The following is a 13,698-nucleotide window of genomic DNA, read 5'->3' as shown; positions in this document are numbered from 1 at the left end:
CGAAGGCCCAGACAAGCTGTTTGGGTGCAATGATGACATTGTTATGCCTCGGACATTATATCTCAGTGCTCAGGAACAGGATTGCAGTGCGGAAAAGGGCGGCTGGTGTCACATCCCAGGGCAGCACTGAAAATTAATACTCTGCTGGCCCTGCATAATATATACTGTATTTGCTCGATTATAAGCAAATGCTCTGAAAAATACCCCTTGTCATATATTCGAGGTTGTCTTCTAATCAAACCTCAATAGAGGTCTCACTACAAGACTAAGATCCAGATACCCCGCAGCGCTGCAGGGGACCTGGATCCTCCTCTCTGGCAGCCGGTGGACATCTGCACAATGCGCACAGACAACATCGGCTGCTCCGGGGCTTCTATGACAGAGCGCCTGAGTGACATGACCTTCCGGTGCTCCATCATAGAAGCCCTGGCGGAAGTACCGCCCACAAGCAGCGGTTGTCCACGAGCATCGTGCAGACGTTCACCGGCTGCCAGAGAGGAGGATCCCCCACAGGGCTGCAGGAGACCTGGATCCTCCTCTCTGGCAGCCGGTGAACGTCTGCGAGAACCTCCGCTGCTACCCGAAACATCCGCCGGTGCTCAGTAATAAAAGCCCTGGTGGAAGTCCCTGGTAGCTGTGGAGGTTGTCTACGTGGATCGCGCAAACGTCCACCGGCTGCCCCCACTTGACACCAGAGAGTCTGGAGCACAGGGGACCAGTCTAGGGAAGCATCGGTAAGTCGGGGGCTTATAGGGGAGGTATAAGGGATATCAGGGAGGCAGAGTGGCAAAAAGGGGGGCATAAGGCATATCTGAGGGGCAGAGTGGCATATAGGGGGTATAAGGTATATCTGGGGGGCAGAGTGGCATATAGGGGGTATAAGGCATATCAGGGGGCAGAGTGGCATATAGTTATATAAGGCATATCAGGGGGCAGAGTGGCATATATGGAGGCAAAGGGGCATATCAGGTAGGCAGAGTGGCATATGGGGGGTATAAGGCATATCTGGGGGGCAGATCCCTTAAAGAACATGGCTGTGGTTTCATTTCTTTCTGAAGTCAGCAGTTAGGAGACAATGCATGTCTTTCTCCTAATTCCACCCCAGTCTGGTAACCATAGCAATGAAAAAAATGTCAAGACTGCCTAGTGCTCAACTTCTTCCATCACTGCCTGCTTCTTCCTCCCCTGCATGTTAAAGAGAAGGGAGCCACTGCATCTGAACAGCTGAGGAACCATAATAGAGCTACAGATGTAGTAAACCATTTCTTTTGTCCAGTACAAGGACATTTTTTTCCTGTCCAAAGAATGTTGAGGATAATAGGAATGGCACCATCACTGTAATAATTATACAGGAATACATGTATGTTTAAAGGGACTCTTTATTTTCTCTGACCCCCGGTAAAAGAAGAATACATATTAAAGTGCCCTGTGAGTTATTTCAAAATTTAAAATACATTTAAAGGAAAAGCACATACCTGATTTAGAATCTGCTGCCCTGTCGCAGCGGCTATTGGGGAGCATTCTGCATTAAAGAGCATATGATGGCTAGAGTGTCCCGTTTAATTGCAAGCAGTTCATTTATTACTTATTTTAGCCCTAGAAACCTTATTGCACATCTCCCTAATGTAAGCTTTCTCAAGGACACCCATCCTCCTGGGAACCAGATGGCTTGAAAAAATGATACACTCCATTAACACAATGGAATAGAAGAGAGTATTTGTGCACCATTATTTTATTTGCCCAAATACCAGGCAGTCCAGTTCAGAACCAAACACCTTCTAATACTATGAGTAAAAGGAACATTGTATTTAGCTGATTTAGCCATTTAATTAGAGCCATATGCATACATGGGAGATACATTGTGGTGGTAAAATGGAGCAATCATGATAAATTTAATATTTCTGCTAAAAGTTCCACTTTTTTGTACATAAATTGCTTTTTTTATATACATTACCCCATTGTGTTTCTTTTGGGCTGCTCTTGTGCATGAAGTTAGGCCCTGCAGTCCATGGAGTGCCAGCAGATTCTGTAGCACTATTCTAAAAGAAAAACACTAACAAAATTGACTATATTGAAAGCACAAGAGACATTAATACACATTGAGAAATACTAGTACCAAAAGAGAACTCAATATTTTTAACTGCCCTTCATGTGCAAGAAGGCATCTGGCATTTCTTTTTTATTCTATTTGGACATAGTCGGATCCAGAGCTAGACCTCAGGAGGAGTAGTCACACTAATACACACCTGGACACTAGCGCTTACACACACAAACACATGTCCAGACACGCTAACACCCATGCAATACACTAATAAACACATACCAATGTACTCAGACACTCACACTAACACAGCTAGCAATTCTACCCTAACACACACACACCCAGACACTCACACTAACATAACCTGACACTCAAACCAACTACTCCCGCTGGGTCACGCAATACTACATTACATGATCCTGCTCAACCCCATATTATAGGCATCAAGAGGTATGTCCAGGACTTGTGGCTGCCCATGTGTTCTACTTCATATATAATCATCCACCTAAGGTTTTGTGTTAGTGGCTTATGTTTTGCACATAATCAGTAGGATGTTTAAAGGAATCTTGGAATGGTTGCAGATTTTTTTTTATTTGCCCTGCTCTTTGAAATACATTGATACTAGATAAATGGATACAATCCTAACCTAATATAAGAGTCATAGTGCTATCCACCAGCACATCACTCTTTTCCAGTAACTGGAAGCAGAAAGAGATGATGGAGTTAAGCCCCCAGACACCCTGGATGTCATCCAGTATATTAAGTAAGCTCTGCTGCTTAGCAATGCTGACAAAGACCTTACATTAAAATTACATTACAAAATGCTTTGGAAGGAAGTGGGCATATTTTATTGATGCAGGGCCCAGATGATGCTTTTATCACAATGACCTCCTTTGAACGTGCTGTAGACCAAAGCTGCTGTCAGTAGGAAGAGTCTATAGCCAGTTTCTAAGCTTGCTCCTTAATGTAATGTATTACTTAGCTGTACCGCATAGTAAATGCACAGGAGTGGAGCAGGAGCACAGCAGCTCTCTACCCCCAGTTCTCTTCCTTTGGCACGACTACATCGAAATAATAAAAAAACATCCACTATTCAGGTAGGCACTTTGGGCAGCTGCTTAATTCAGCCTTATGTTACATACCGGTCCTGTCTGGATTGCTTAGGTCGTGTAAAAGGAGTCAGTGCAGGAACATAGAATATGGGAAGATGATAATGGAATATTTATATCCCTATAACTGCAAAAGTAACCAATATATGGGGAAATATATAATAAAGACACTTTGCGACACTTGCCCCTTAATGTTATTTTGTATAGTTGCTTTTTTTAATTATAAATAACAATATAAAAAATGCAAAACCTTTTATAATTTGTTCCTTCTGATTCTGGACACTTGTTGGATACGTTATTTCAGGACTACAATAGAAAATTTTACAATTGCAACACTTATGGATCTTCTGCAACAAAATACTAAAGCAACACTAACATGTTGTATTTTATTGCATTTGTATTTAATGTATTATGTATTAGCCATTTTATTTTCTTGAGGTAATCGGTTGAATTAATTTGTAATTGCGTGTTTTTACGTATATCGTGCAATGGAAACAGTAAAGTGTCCAAGTCCAGAGCCTAAGCTCCTGCTGCCCCAAAAGGTGATTTCACCTTTACATTGAAATTAACGGGACACTGCTGTTCTGTATAAAACTGATAAACACCAGCTACCTCTGATTACAAAAAAATTATATTCTCGGAACTGTAAATCCCCAATCTGTGCATTGTCAATGGGGTTGGTTTTTTCTGGGTATGTATTCTCTTGCCAATTCTAATCCCGCAGTGAGTTTATGATGCAAGAATGCCCGATAATTATTTCACACAATCGAGGCTGCACTGTACATCCTGTAGAATACAAACTTTAAATAACAAATGTAACATTTTACACAGAAAAAGTAAACGCAATATGGAGGCGAGGGAAGATGAAAAGGAGCAAAGGCAGTGGACCCACAGCACAGTCCCATCTCTGCCTATCCGCACAAAGAAAACATATAGGGCTATGTTATATAAATGGTGTTTAAAGGGATACCTCCGCCATCATATTCATTTTAATGATTAGTTTTAATGATAGCTTAGCGTCCCCTTTAAATTTATGTGGTGTTCTCCATGAAGATGCAGACCCCCTAATGCATTTGACCACCCCACACAGATATTTTCTGCACAGGTACGATCAAAGTTTTTGAGGTTTCTTGAAGTTACCCATCGTTAAGATCCTTTATTTTACAGAAATGTTTAAACTTGGCGTATCGCAGTTGTATCACACAGAGGAGGAACCATCACCCGTTTATATAACCAAGAAGGCTTAACCTATGTGTAAACAAGGATTCTGGTGGAAATTGGTAGGAATAGGTGGAACAATCTGCTTCATTTATCCAACAGAATGGAAGCTACAGTGTGTCCGATGAGCACAAGTAAGCACAAGTGAACACAAGTAAGTCTTACGCCTGGCTGGCAAGGACATTAAAATGGGAAGAGTGACAGCTGAAATGCCTTCTTCCCATTTAGTAGTTGGGTTCTCATACATGAGAACCAGTGTTCAGCGAGTGAATCCAACTTGGAGAGCTAGGCCTGGGGTCTAGTTTGTGCTATTCCTCATCTCTAAGTCGAAGCAAAGCCTGTTCAATTTGTGGCAGAGTTAACATGTAGTCTAGCTATGGCAAAGCTGTTCCTAAATGTTTGGTAAGGCCACAGGCTCCACCCCACATGCATGATGATCGTCAAGTTATGTTTTTGATAGATGCTTAAGTTAAGACCTCATCTGAAGGTTGTTTTAATACATAGTACAATATCGGAACAATGCATTGATTCAAATTGGATAACCATGGTGTATCATGGGATACAATGTTCTGAATAATAAAAACAAATATTATAAGGAAATACACAATTGTTCAATCATAGAGTTGGTTCACAAACCAACTATGCAGGGCCGGCCCAAGGCAAAATGCCGCCTGGGGCGAATTTTAAAATGCTGCCCCCCCCTTATCTACCCTTCCTCTCCCTCCGTCCTTGCCGCCCCCCCCTTATCTACCCTTCCTCTCCCTCCGTCCCTGCCGCCCCCCCCCCTTCTTGTACTTACCTTTCGGCAGTCCTGCGGCGAGTCTCCCTGTTCGGTCTCGGTGCCGGCTTGTAATGCTGAGCGCCGGAAATCTTCCGGCACTCAGCATTACAAGCCAGCACCGAGGCCGAACAGGGAGACTCGCCGCAGAGGAGAGAGCGAGGGGCGCCGAGCGGTACTGACAGCGGCGCCCCTTTCTCTCTCTTTCGCTTAAAAAAAAAAAAAAAAAAAAAGGGCTTGGGGCCCGCCGCGAAGTGCCGCCCCTTCAAGAGTGCCACCTGGAGCGGTTGTCCCACTCGGCTCCATTGTCGGGCCGGCCCTGCAACTATGGGTATGAACAATGGGTAGAGATGTAAATATTGAATGTGTCACTAAATAATACAGTGCTGATTGGTGTTACGGACGGTGTTTGGTGGTAACAGAAATTATGGTAGATCACAGAAATAGCTGTCAGTGGCAGGTATGCACATCCGTTGGCTTTTAAGGAGGCTGTCTTGTTGTCTCTTACAGGGCCGCACAGGGCGCCATGGCAACAGGGGCGCCATCCGGGACTTAAATTAAAACATTGTTTGTTTTTTTTGTAACTTTATTTAACATCCTCCATGTGAAATAAAGTTTTTTTAACTTTATTTAACATGGAGGATGTTAAATAAAGTTAAACATGTTTTCATTTAAGTCCTGGGCAGGGGCGCCGAGCGGTTGCTCGTGAAGTTTTCGGCAACCGCTCGGCGCCCCTCACTCTCCGTGACTCTGTCACGGTGCCGGCGTTTCGTGCTGAGCGCCGGAATTATTCTGGCGCTCAGCTGTGAAGCGTGCACCACGGCAGAGCGGGAAGACGGACGCCTCCCGCTCCCACCGCAAGACTCTGGCAACAAGGTAAGTAAGGATAGGGAGAGGGGGTAGATGGTGATAAGGGGCAGGGGGGGTAGATACTGATAAGGGGAAGGGGGGGTAGATAGTGATAAGGGGCAGGGGGGAAGGCTGTGATAAGGGGCAGGGGGGGAGGCAGTGAGAAGGGGCATTGGGGGGAGGCAGTGAGAAGGGGCAGAGGTGGTAGATAGTGAGAAGGGGCAGAAGGGGGAGATTTTTTTCCTTTCTTTTTTTTGGGATGGGTGGGCGCCAGAGGAGTAGTCCGCACAGGGCGCCAGAACACTTAAGGCCGGCTCTGGTCTCTTATCACAGTTTTAGAGTTAATACCAGTAAATAAATCAGTTAGGACAGTTGTTGCTATGTTGGTGCTGCTGTGCTCACAATCTCTTGGGTGCTGCTCCAGCACTAGGCTGCATTTTTTGGGAACTCAATCGGATGCCATATTCATGCTCACTTACACTTGGGACTCAAAGCATTAATTAATATATATTAACCCTTTCAGTATCGAGGGGGGTACAGTACTAAAAAAAGGTTACAAAAACTGTAAGCAACAATGCCTTTGTTTTAGTTTTGAGGTCACTCGTCTGGTGATGCAAGAGTTACATCGTCCCTGTTTTCCGGGATGATGACTTGATGGATCGCTAGGAGATGTCTTTTGAGTCTCTTTGTCCTGCAGCTTCCTTGCAGTCTTCTGGTGGCTGGGTAGGGCAGATTACCTCATCCCATGCTGAAGCAACCAATCAGGACACTGAAGCACGCCGCCTAGATGCAAGTCGAACACGTTCGGTCCAATGGGAAAATATCTATCTCTGTCACTATGGTAACAGAACTGTATATAACGGACTGCGTGCAGGCATGTGTTTCAGGTTCTCTTACATCGACCCCCTAAGAGTCGCGCTGTAAGAAGGCATCCTTCTTTTCCTCCCTCCTCTCGCCCTCTTCTCTGCTCCTCAAACTCAGTAAACATGGTAAGTGGCCCCCGTAGTCCCTCGTGGGTTAAAGGGGGTGCAGGAATTCGGACCGTTGGGCAGTGTATTGGAAGGAGTTTGGGGGTAGCATGTGTGAAGAATAGACAACCCTCTGGGTGTTGCTGGCATCAGTGTGACCGGTGGTTATAGGGATTATCTTTATAATGTGTAGCAGGAGATGCTGAACCCTGCCCAGCTTCTGCAACAATGCAGGGCATGTTAGGACATAGGTGATGAGACCTGAGACAGTCTGAACAATAGGCTGTGCTTGCATGATGGGGTGTGTTCCGCTGTAATGGTGACATTACTGCAGCTTCCATGCCTTAGGGGGAAACAAGTGGCTGTTCTGTGCGTTCTATCTATACGACTTATAAATACATTGCAAGGGATCCTATGGAAAGAGCTACATTCTTCTATAACTGCATAATTCTGTATAAGTGTCTGGTTACCACGCCCTGTCCGCAGAGATCGGGATCCTGTATGTAGAAGCGGGCATCATTCCAGCGCTAGCTGTGCTCACAATTTCCTGGCACTGGCCGATAGCTGCTGTAACCCTGTGCTGGAGGGAGCTGAGGACACAGCCCGGTGCAAGGAATGCCTCCTAACTCACTGCACCATTCTCTTCCACAAACATCTGTGATGTTCTTTGGTGTGCTTTACAGGGAAGTGTAGTACCCAATGCACATGGCTGTGTCCTTACATGTAATATGAGTACCATTATTCGAAATGGTGCATCATTGCCTATATAAGGGTCAATATATATATCTATATATATAATAAATATTGACCCTTATGGAAATGATTGTACAATGTAATCAGTGATCATGTGAATCCATTGTTATCAGAGGTCAGGGAATCTTGGCAGAAGGCACATTATGAAATCACAGTACAAAGCATTAAAGGCAAAGTGGGAAGGACAGAGGCTGGAAGGGAATTGTTAGCACCCACTCAATATCATCATAACCAGTTCTGGAATATGCCAGAGAAAGCAACTATTATTGTGTTTCGGAATCCGTCATATTTAAAAGGGCGTGTTAGTAAAGATTTATGCTGACATAATTACATTGTATGTTTTATAGTGCTGGTAGCTGGTAAGCATGAATGTAAAAATGGTGATTATATAGGAATGAGTCTTTGCCAGGGCATTTCTTTGTGTGGCAGAGGGTGCGGTTGTATCTCCTTCTATTGCTATCCCTTAGAGTGGCAGTAGGACAATAGATGCACCTGCCACATTCTGTGTCAGATAAGAGCCCAAAGACTTACTCTGCCCACTGCCATCGATACGACGAACACATTCCTCTACTATTGTTAGTAGTATTATATATACATACTACTTGGATGCAAGTCATATACCACATACCGTAGGTTACTGTGAATTCTGATCCGCATGCCATCAAGAAATCCAGCCTTTATCAGAATTATGAACAGCTTTTATGTTTAAATTAAGCACCATATGTTTGATTTTTAAAATATTAAGAAGTGAAGTGGGACATAAATATCAGGTTTATTATTGCAGCTTTATGACTATTAAACATTCCTTGTCTGCCTTTTTTCTTCTCCACAGCGTGAGTGCATCTCTATACACGTTGGTCAGGCTGGTGTGCAGATCGGCAATGCCTGCTGGGAGCTGTACTGTCTGGAACATGGCATTCAGCCTGATGGGCAGATGCCCAGTGACAAAACCATTGGAGGAGGTGATGATTCCTTCAACACCTTCTTCAGTGAGACTGGAGCTGGGAAACACGTCCCTAGGGCTGTGTTTGTGGATCTGGAGCCAACTGTCATTGGTGAGAGTTGTGTTGGTTTTGATCCTCTAGAGTATATCGTTAGAGGGGAAAGTTCACTACTAACCCATTCTATGCTGCACCAGAAACAAGAATTTGAAAAAGAAATGCTCAGGACTCATGCACTTTGTCCCGTAGTGCACACCACAGTACAGCTTCAATGATGCAAAAGCTTTGGAAATAAGTGTTCTCTGGATCATTCATTAACCATAAGAGCTTTAATATTTAGGCGACTAGTTACAGTCAGATACAGGCCCGGACTGGCCATCGGGCAAACCGGGCGTTTGCCCAGTGGGCCGGGCCGGATTGGCTTAGGGGCTGATGGAGCTGCAGCTCCAGGCCCCTACCTTAAAATAGGCCCAGTCAGGACCGAACTGACTGGGCCTATGCGGCCTCTACGGCCGCATTAACGCAGGGCATAAGGGGCACCTGCCCCTTAAGCCCGCCTCAACTGCGACCGGGTCCGCCACTCTAAGGGGTCGGGAAGCCCCCACCAGGGCCGGCCTTACAGGTGTGCGGCCGCACAGGGTTTAAATTGAAACATTGGGGTTGTTTTTTTTAACTTTATTTAATATCCTCCATGTTAAATAAAGTTTTTGTTAACTTTATTTAACATGGAGGATGTTAAATAAAGTTAAAAAAAAACAACCCAATGTTTTAATGTAAGCCCTGTGCGGCCGCAGACCCCTAAGGCCGGCCCTGGTGGGGGCTTCCCGGCCCCTTAGAGTGGCGGACCCGGTCGCAGTTGCGGCGGGCTGAAGGGGCAGGTGCCCCTTATGCCCTGCGTTAATGCGGCCGTAGAGGCCGCATAGGCCCAGTCAGTCCGGTCCTGCCGTGGGCCTGGCCGCAGTTGCTGCTTGCTCCGGCAACAAGGTAAGTAGGGTGAGGGAGGGGGGTGCAGTGAGAAGGGGCAGAGGGGGGTTAGATAGTGAGAAATGGGGAGAGGGGATAGATAGTGAGAGGGCGTACATAGTGAAAAGGGGGAACATACTGAGAAGGGGGAACATAGTGAGAAGGGGCAGATAAGATGGGGAGAGGGGGTAGTGTGAATGCGTATGAGAATGAATGAATGAATAAATGTGTGGATGAATTGTGTGAATGCATATGACAATGAATTCATGTGTGGATGAATTGCTTGAATGATTTGTGAGACTGCATTAATGAATGTGTTAATGATTTGTGTGAATGAGTACATGCAAAGATGGTACATGAAGGGTGGGCTTTAACAATAAATAAATAAATAAATATGGGCTGCTCGGGCTTAAATGCCAAGGCCTATTTTTTGTCCCAGTCCGGGCCTGGTCAGATATGTGCAGTTTTTTTACAGTGCTGTGGGTATTATTCCTTTTTTTCTTTAAAAAATAATCTGAATTGGTTAAATATACACCATGCTTAATTAATCCTTAATTGGATGGCAAAGACCGTCCTCTAGTCTAATTATGCTTTCTTAAAAAAACTGACATTTATAGCCCCAAGGGATATGTGCATTTTACTAAAGGCTTAGTATACATTTAGAAATATTTGCACTGTATTTCAGGAACCCTCATTTAGTTTTTCCAAAGTATTTAAAAAATATATTTTAACCTAAGGGGTGCAAAAATACAATAAGTATGAGTAGGTTGTAGGTTGAAATTTAGTGTGATATGTTTTTTGCTTTCCTGCAGATGAGGTTCGAACTGGCACATACCGTCAGCTGTTTCATCCAGAACAACTTATCACTGGAAAAGAAGACGCTGCCAACAATTATGCCCGTGGACACTACACAATTGGCAAGGAAATCATTGACTTGGTGCTGGACAGGATCCGTAAGCTGGTAAGTGTAGTTAAATTTACCATCTATTTACCCTATATGGTATTTGCTGTAATAATTAGACTAGGTTATAACCAGCTGATCTTTTTTTTTTCATTACAGGCTGACCAGTGCACCGGTCTTCAGGGTTTCCTGGTCTTCCACAGCTTTGGTGGGGGTACTGGTTCTGGCTTCACCTCCCTGCTGATGGAACGTCTATCAGTTGACTATGGAAAGAAATCCAAGCTGGAGTTCTCAATCTATCCAGCCCCCCAGGTCTCCACGGCTGTGGTTGAGCCCTACAACTCCATCCTGACCACCCACACCACATTGGAGCACTCAGACTGTGCCTTCATGGTAGACAATGAGGCCATCTATGACATCTGTCGTAGAAACCTTGATATTGAGCGTCCCACCTACACCAACCTTAACAGGCTCATAGGTCAGATAGTGTCCTCTATTACAGCCTCTCTCAGATTTGATGGTGCACTGAATGTTGATCTTACTGAATTCCAGACCAACTTGGTGCCCTATCCCCGTATTCACTTCCCTCTGGCTACATATGCCCCAGTTATCTCAGCAGAGAAGGCTTACCATGAGCAGCTCTCTGTTGCTGAGATTACAAATGCCTGCTTTGAGCCAGCTAACCAGATGGTGAAATGTGACCCACGTCATGGTAAATACATGGCTTGCTGCCTGCTGTACCGTGGTGATGTGGTTCCTAAAGATGTTAACGCCGCTATTGCCACCATTAAGACAAAGCGTACTATCCAATTTGTAGACTGGTGTCCAACTGGTTTCAAAGTAGGCATTAACTATCAGCCCCCAACTGTGGTTCCAGGTGGTGACCTGGCCAAGGTCCAGCGTGCCGTGTGCATGTTGAGCAACACCACTGCAATTGCTGAGGCCTGGGCCAGACTGGACCACAAGTTTGACCTTATGTATGCCAAGCGTGCCTTCGTTCACTGGTATGTGGGTGAGGGTATGGAGGAGGGAGAGTTCTCTGAGGCCCGTGAAGACATGGCTGCCCTGGAGAAGGATTATGAGGAGGTTGGTGTAGATTCTGTGGAAGGAGATGGCGAAGAGGAGGGTGAGGAATACTAGATGTCAAAAACGGTGCTGCTTTTCGCAGGGAACAAAATACCATCTAACAAAAATGATGACAAATATTGTTGTACAACCAGTTTGTTTAAATGTAGCAACTTAATTGCCGTTTATTTTTGCTTCATTTTAACTGGTTTGCTTCATACATTTGAACTTATTTTGACAGATCCAATCAGTAAATTTCTGTAATGGGTTTGCCAATAAAACATTCCCTGTCTTACGTATTTCTCTTCTCGTGTATGTTATTTTTCTTATTTGGTATACCCAGTCTTTCTGGAAGATGTCATCAATCTACCAGTAGATATTTTCACGACCTTGCCGTCATCTATATACTACCGTCCACCTTTACAAATTAAAGACCACTTTTCAAACTTACAACCAAGAGGATTTAAGTTTTGATTCCCTGGCCTCACTGCATTTTGAAAGGTCATCCCCACTGAGCTTCTCAAACAAGAAGGATTTATAAGTTAAAAAATAAATAGTCTGAGAAGAAAGATTAAGATATTATTTTACAGCAGAGGCAGTGGCCATGAATCCTTAAAAAGGTTTGGGATTGGATCTTATTTATTAAGTAGACATTTTTGTAAGCATATTTAAAAAGGGAGATGAGCTCTTGGGTACCACATGTCCCATAACGCTCAGCTAGAATGATGATCAGAGTTATAACCCACAAAGGGTGTCATTTTTTGGGAAAGTATATCTTATGAGTTTAAGTGCTATTTATAGGGATGTACAGCTATTTAATAAATTTACTAAGGTAGAGTAGGTTTGATGGGAAAAAAAGGATTGCTTTCATTACTTTTAATAGATTTCACAAATATAAAGCACAATTGGGTAAAAATATATTAATGCAATATACTGTCTCCTAAACATAGCAGCCCTGAAACACAGGAGGCTAATGACAAAACTACAGGTCCACTATTTACTACTCTGTTAGAAACAAAGGGAATTCTGTAATCATTTAACCTCCAAGTTGTAAACTTGTGCGGTAAGTACCCCACATTTTTTAATTTCAGATTTTGTCTTTACACAGCAGTGTTTCACATTAAAGTTAAAAAAAGAAACATTTTCAATGCATACATTATATTATCTAAGTAAGCATGAACAAGATACATTCAATTACAAAGTCACAGTGAGTACAGAGAAACTCCATATTAACTACTTTGAATCTAAACAGGACCCTCTGCAAGGGGCAACAGCAATCTATTATCATTATTATTATCTTTCATTTATATTGCGCCAACAATTTATGTAGCACTTAATAAAATACATATATTCAAGGGGTATGATAAGACAAGAATTGACAGACTAAGAAAAACTGATACATTAGGTGGAGAGAGCCTGGCTCGCAATCTTACAATCTTGAGATTAGATATGACCAGCATTTCTGGTGGGAAGAACAGATGCTAGGGCCATGCCTATTTTTTTTTTTTTAGACAGAATGCTTGTGGCTAGATCTTAGAATGTGACATATGAGAGGACTGCCCATCTGATACAAATTACACATGCATGCTGTATGATCCAGGACGTTTGAAATTGTATAAGACACTCAAATTTGCCACATTTAACATTGCTGGAATAAGTAGTATGGGCAGATTAAGGTCAGGTGGGGCCCTTGGGCAACACTGCCACAAGGAGCCCCCTCCAGAATAATGTTATACATATATACATAAACACATACCGCATTGTCCCAAATATTGGCTGCACCCCTAAAGTTTAATATTAATTTTAAGAAAATGTAATTTAAAAAAAATTAGAAAGCTAAAACAGTATTTTCTCACTCTTGGCCATAATGTACATACATATGTACATAGATACGCTTAACAGACACAAGCACATGTGTTCATACAGAGATATCCCCACAAAAATTCATACACACACCTCCATAAGCATAAGCACTGTACGGCGGCTAGGAACCATGGCGATGCCCGTCGACAATTGGAACTGAATTGCTACAGACACCCTTTGTCCCACCATGTCGCACTTTTGAGGTTACATTAAACTTGTAGTGGGCAAGACTCGGCGGCGGTTACAGAG

General features: G+C 43.6%; 1 protein-coding gene across 1 annotated transcript; it reads left to right on the top strand.

The window, feature by feature from the left end:
• Positions 1–8,650: 8,650 nt before the first annotated feature.
• LOC149279039 (tubulin alpha-1A chain-like) lies at positions 8,651–11,661 on the top strand. The gene is made up of 3 exons (XM_089501479.1): positions 8,651–8,771; positions 10,433–10,581; positions 10,681–11,661. Exons 1-3 carry the CDS (start codon positions 8,651–8,653, stop codon positions 11,659–11,661), a joined length of 1,251 nt encoding a protein of 416 aa, XP_089357605.1.
• Positions 11,662–13,698: the final 2,037 nt, after the last annotated feature.

This window comes from Sceloporus occidentalis, unplaced genomic scaffold (assembly GCF_023333645.1).
Source record: "Sceloporus occidentalis isolate IW3139 unplaced genomic scaffold, rSceOcc1.0.p SCAF_175, whole genome shotgun sequence".
Taxonomy (NCBI): Eukaryota; Metazoa; Chordata; class Lepidosauria; order Squamata; family Phrynosomatidae; genus Sceloporus; species Sceloporus occidentalis.
The sequence above is the reverse complement of the archived record's forward strand: the minus strand, read 5'-3'. Positions and strand labels throughout refer to the sequence as shown.

Coding starts and splice junctions, on each gene's coding strand:
- LOC149279039 (XM_089501479.1), top strand. CDS start 8,651: ATGCCCAGTGACAAAACCATTGGAGGAGGTGATGATTCCTTCAACACC. Junction 8,772..10,432: donor TCTGGAGCCAACTGTCATTG/GTGAGAGTTGTG, acceptor GCTTTCCTGCAG/ATGAGGTTCGAACTGGCACA. Junction 10,582..10,680: donor TGGACAGGATCCGTAAGCTG/GTAAGTGTAGTT, acceptor TTTTCATTACAG/GCTGACCAGTGCACCGGTCT.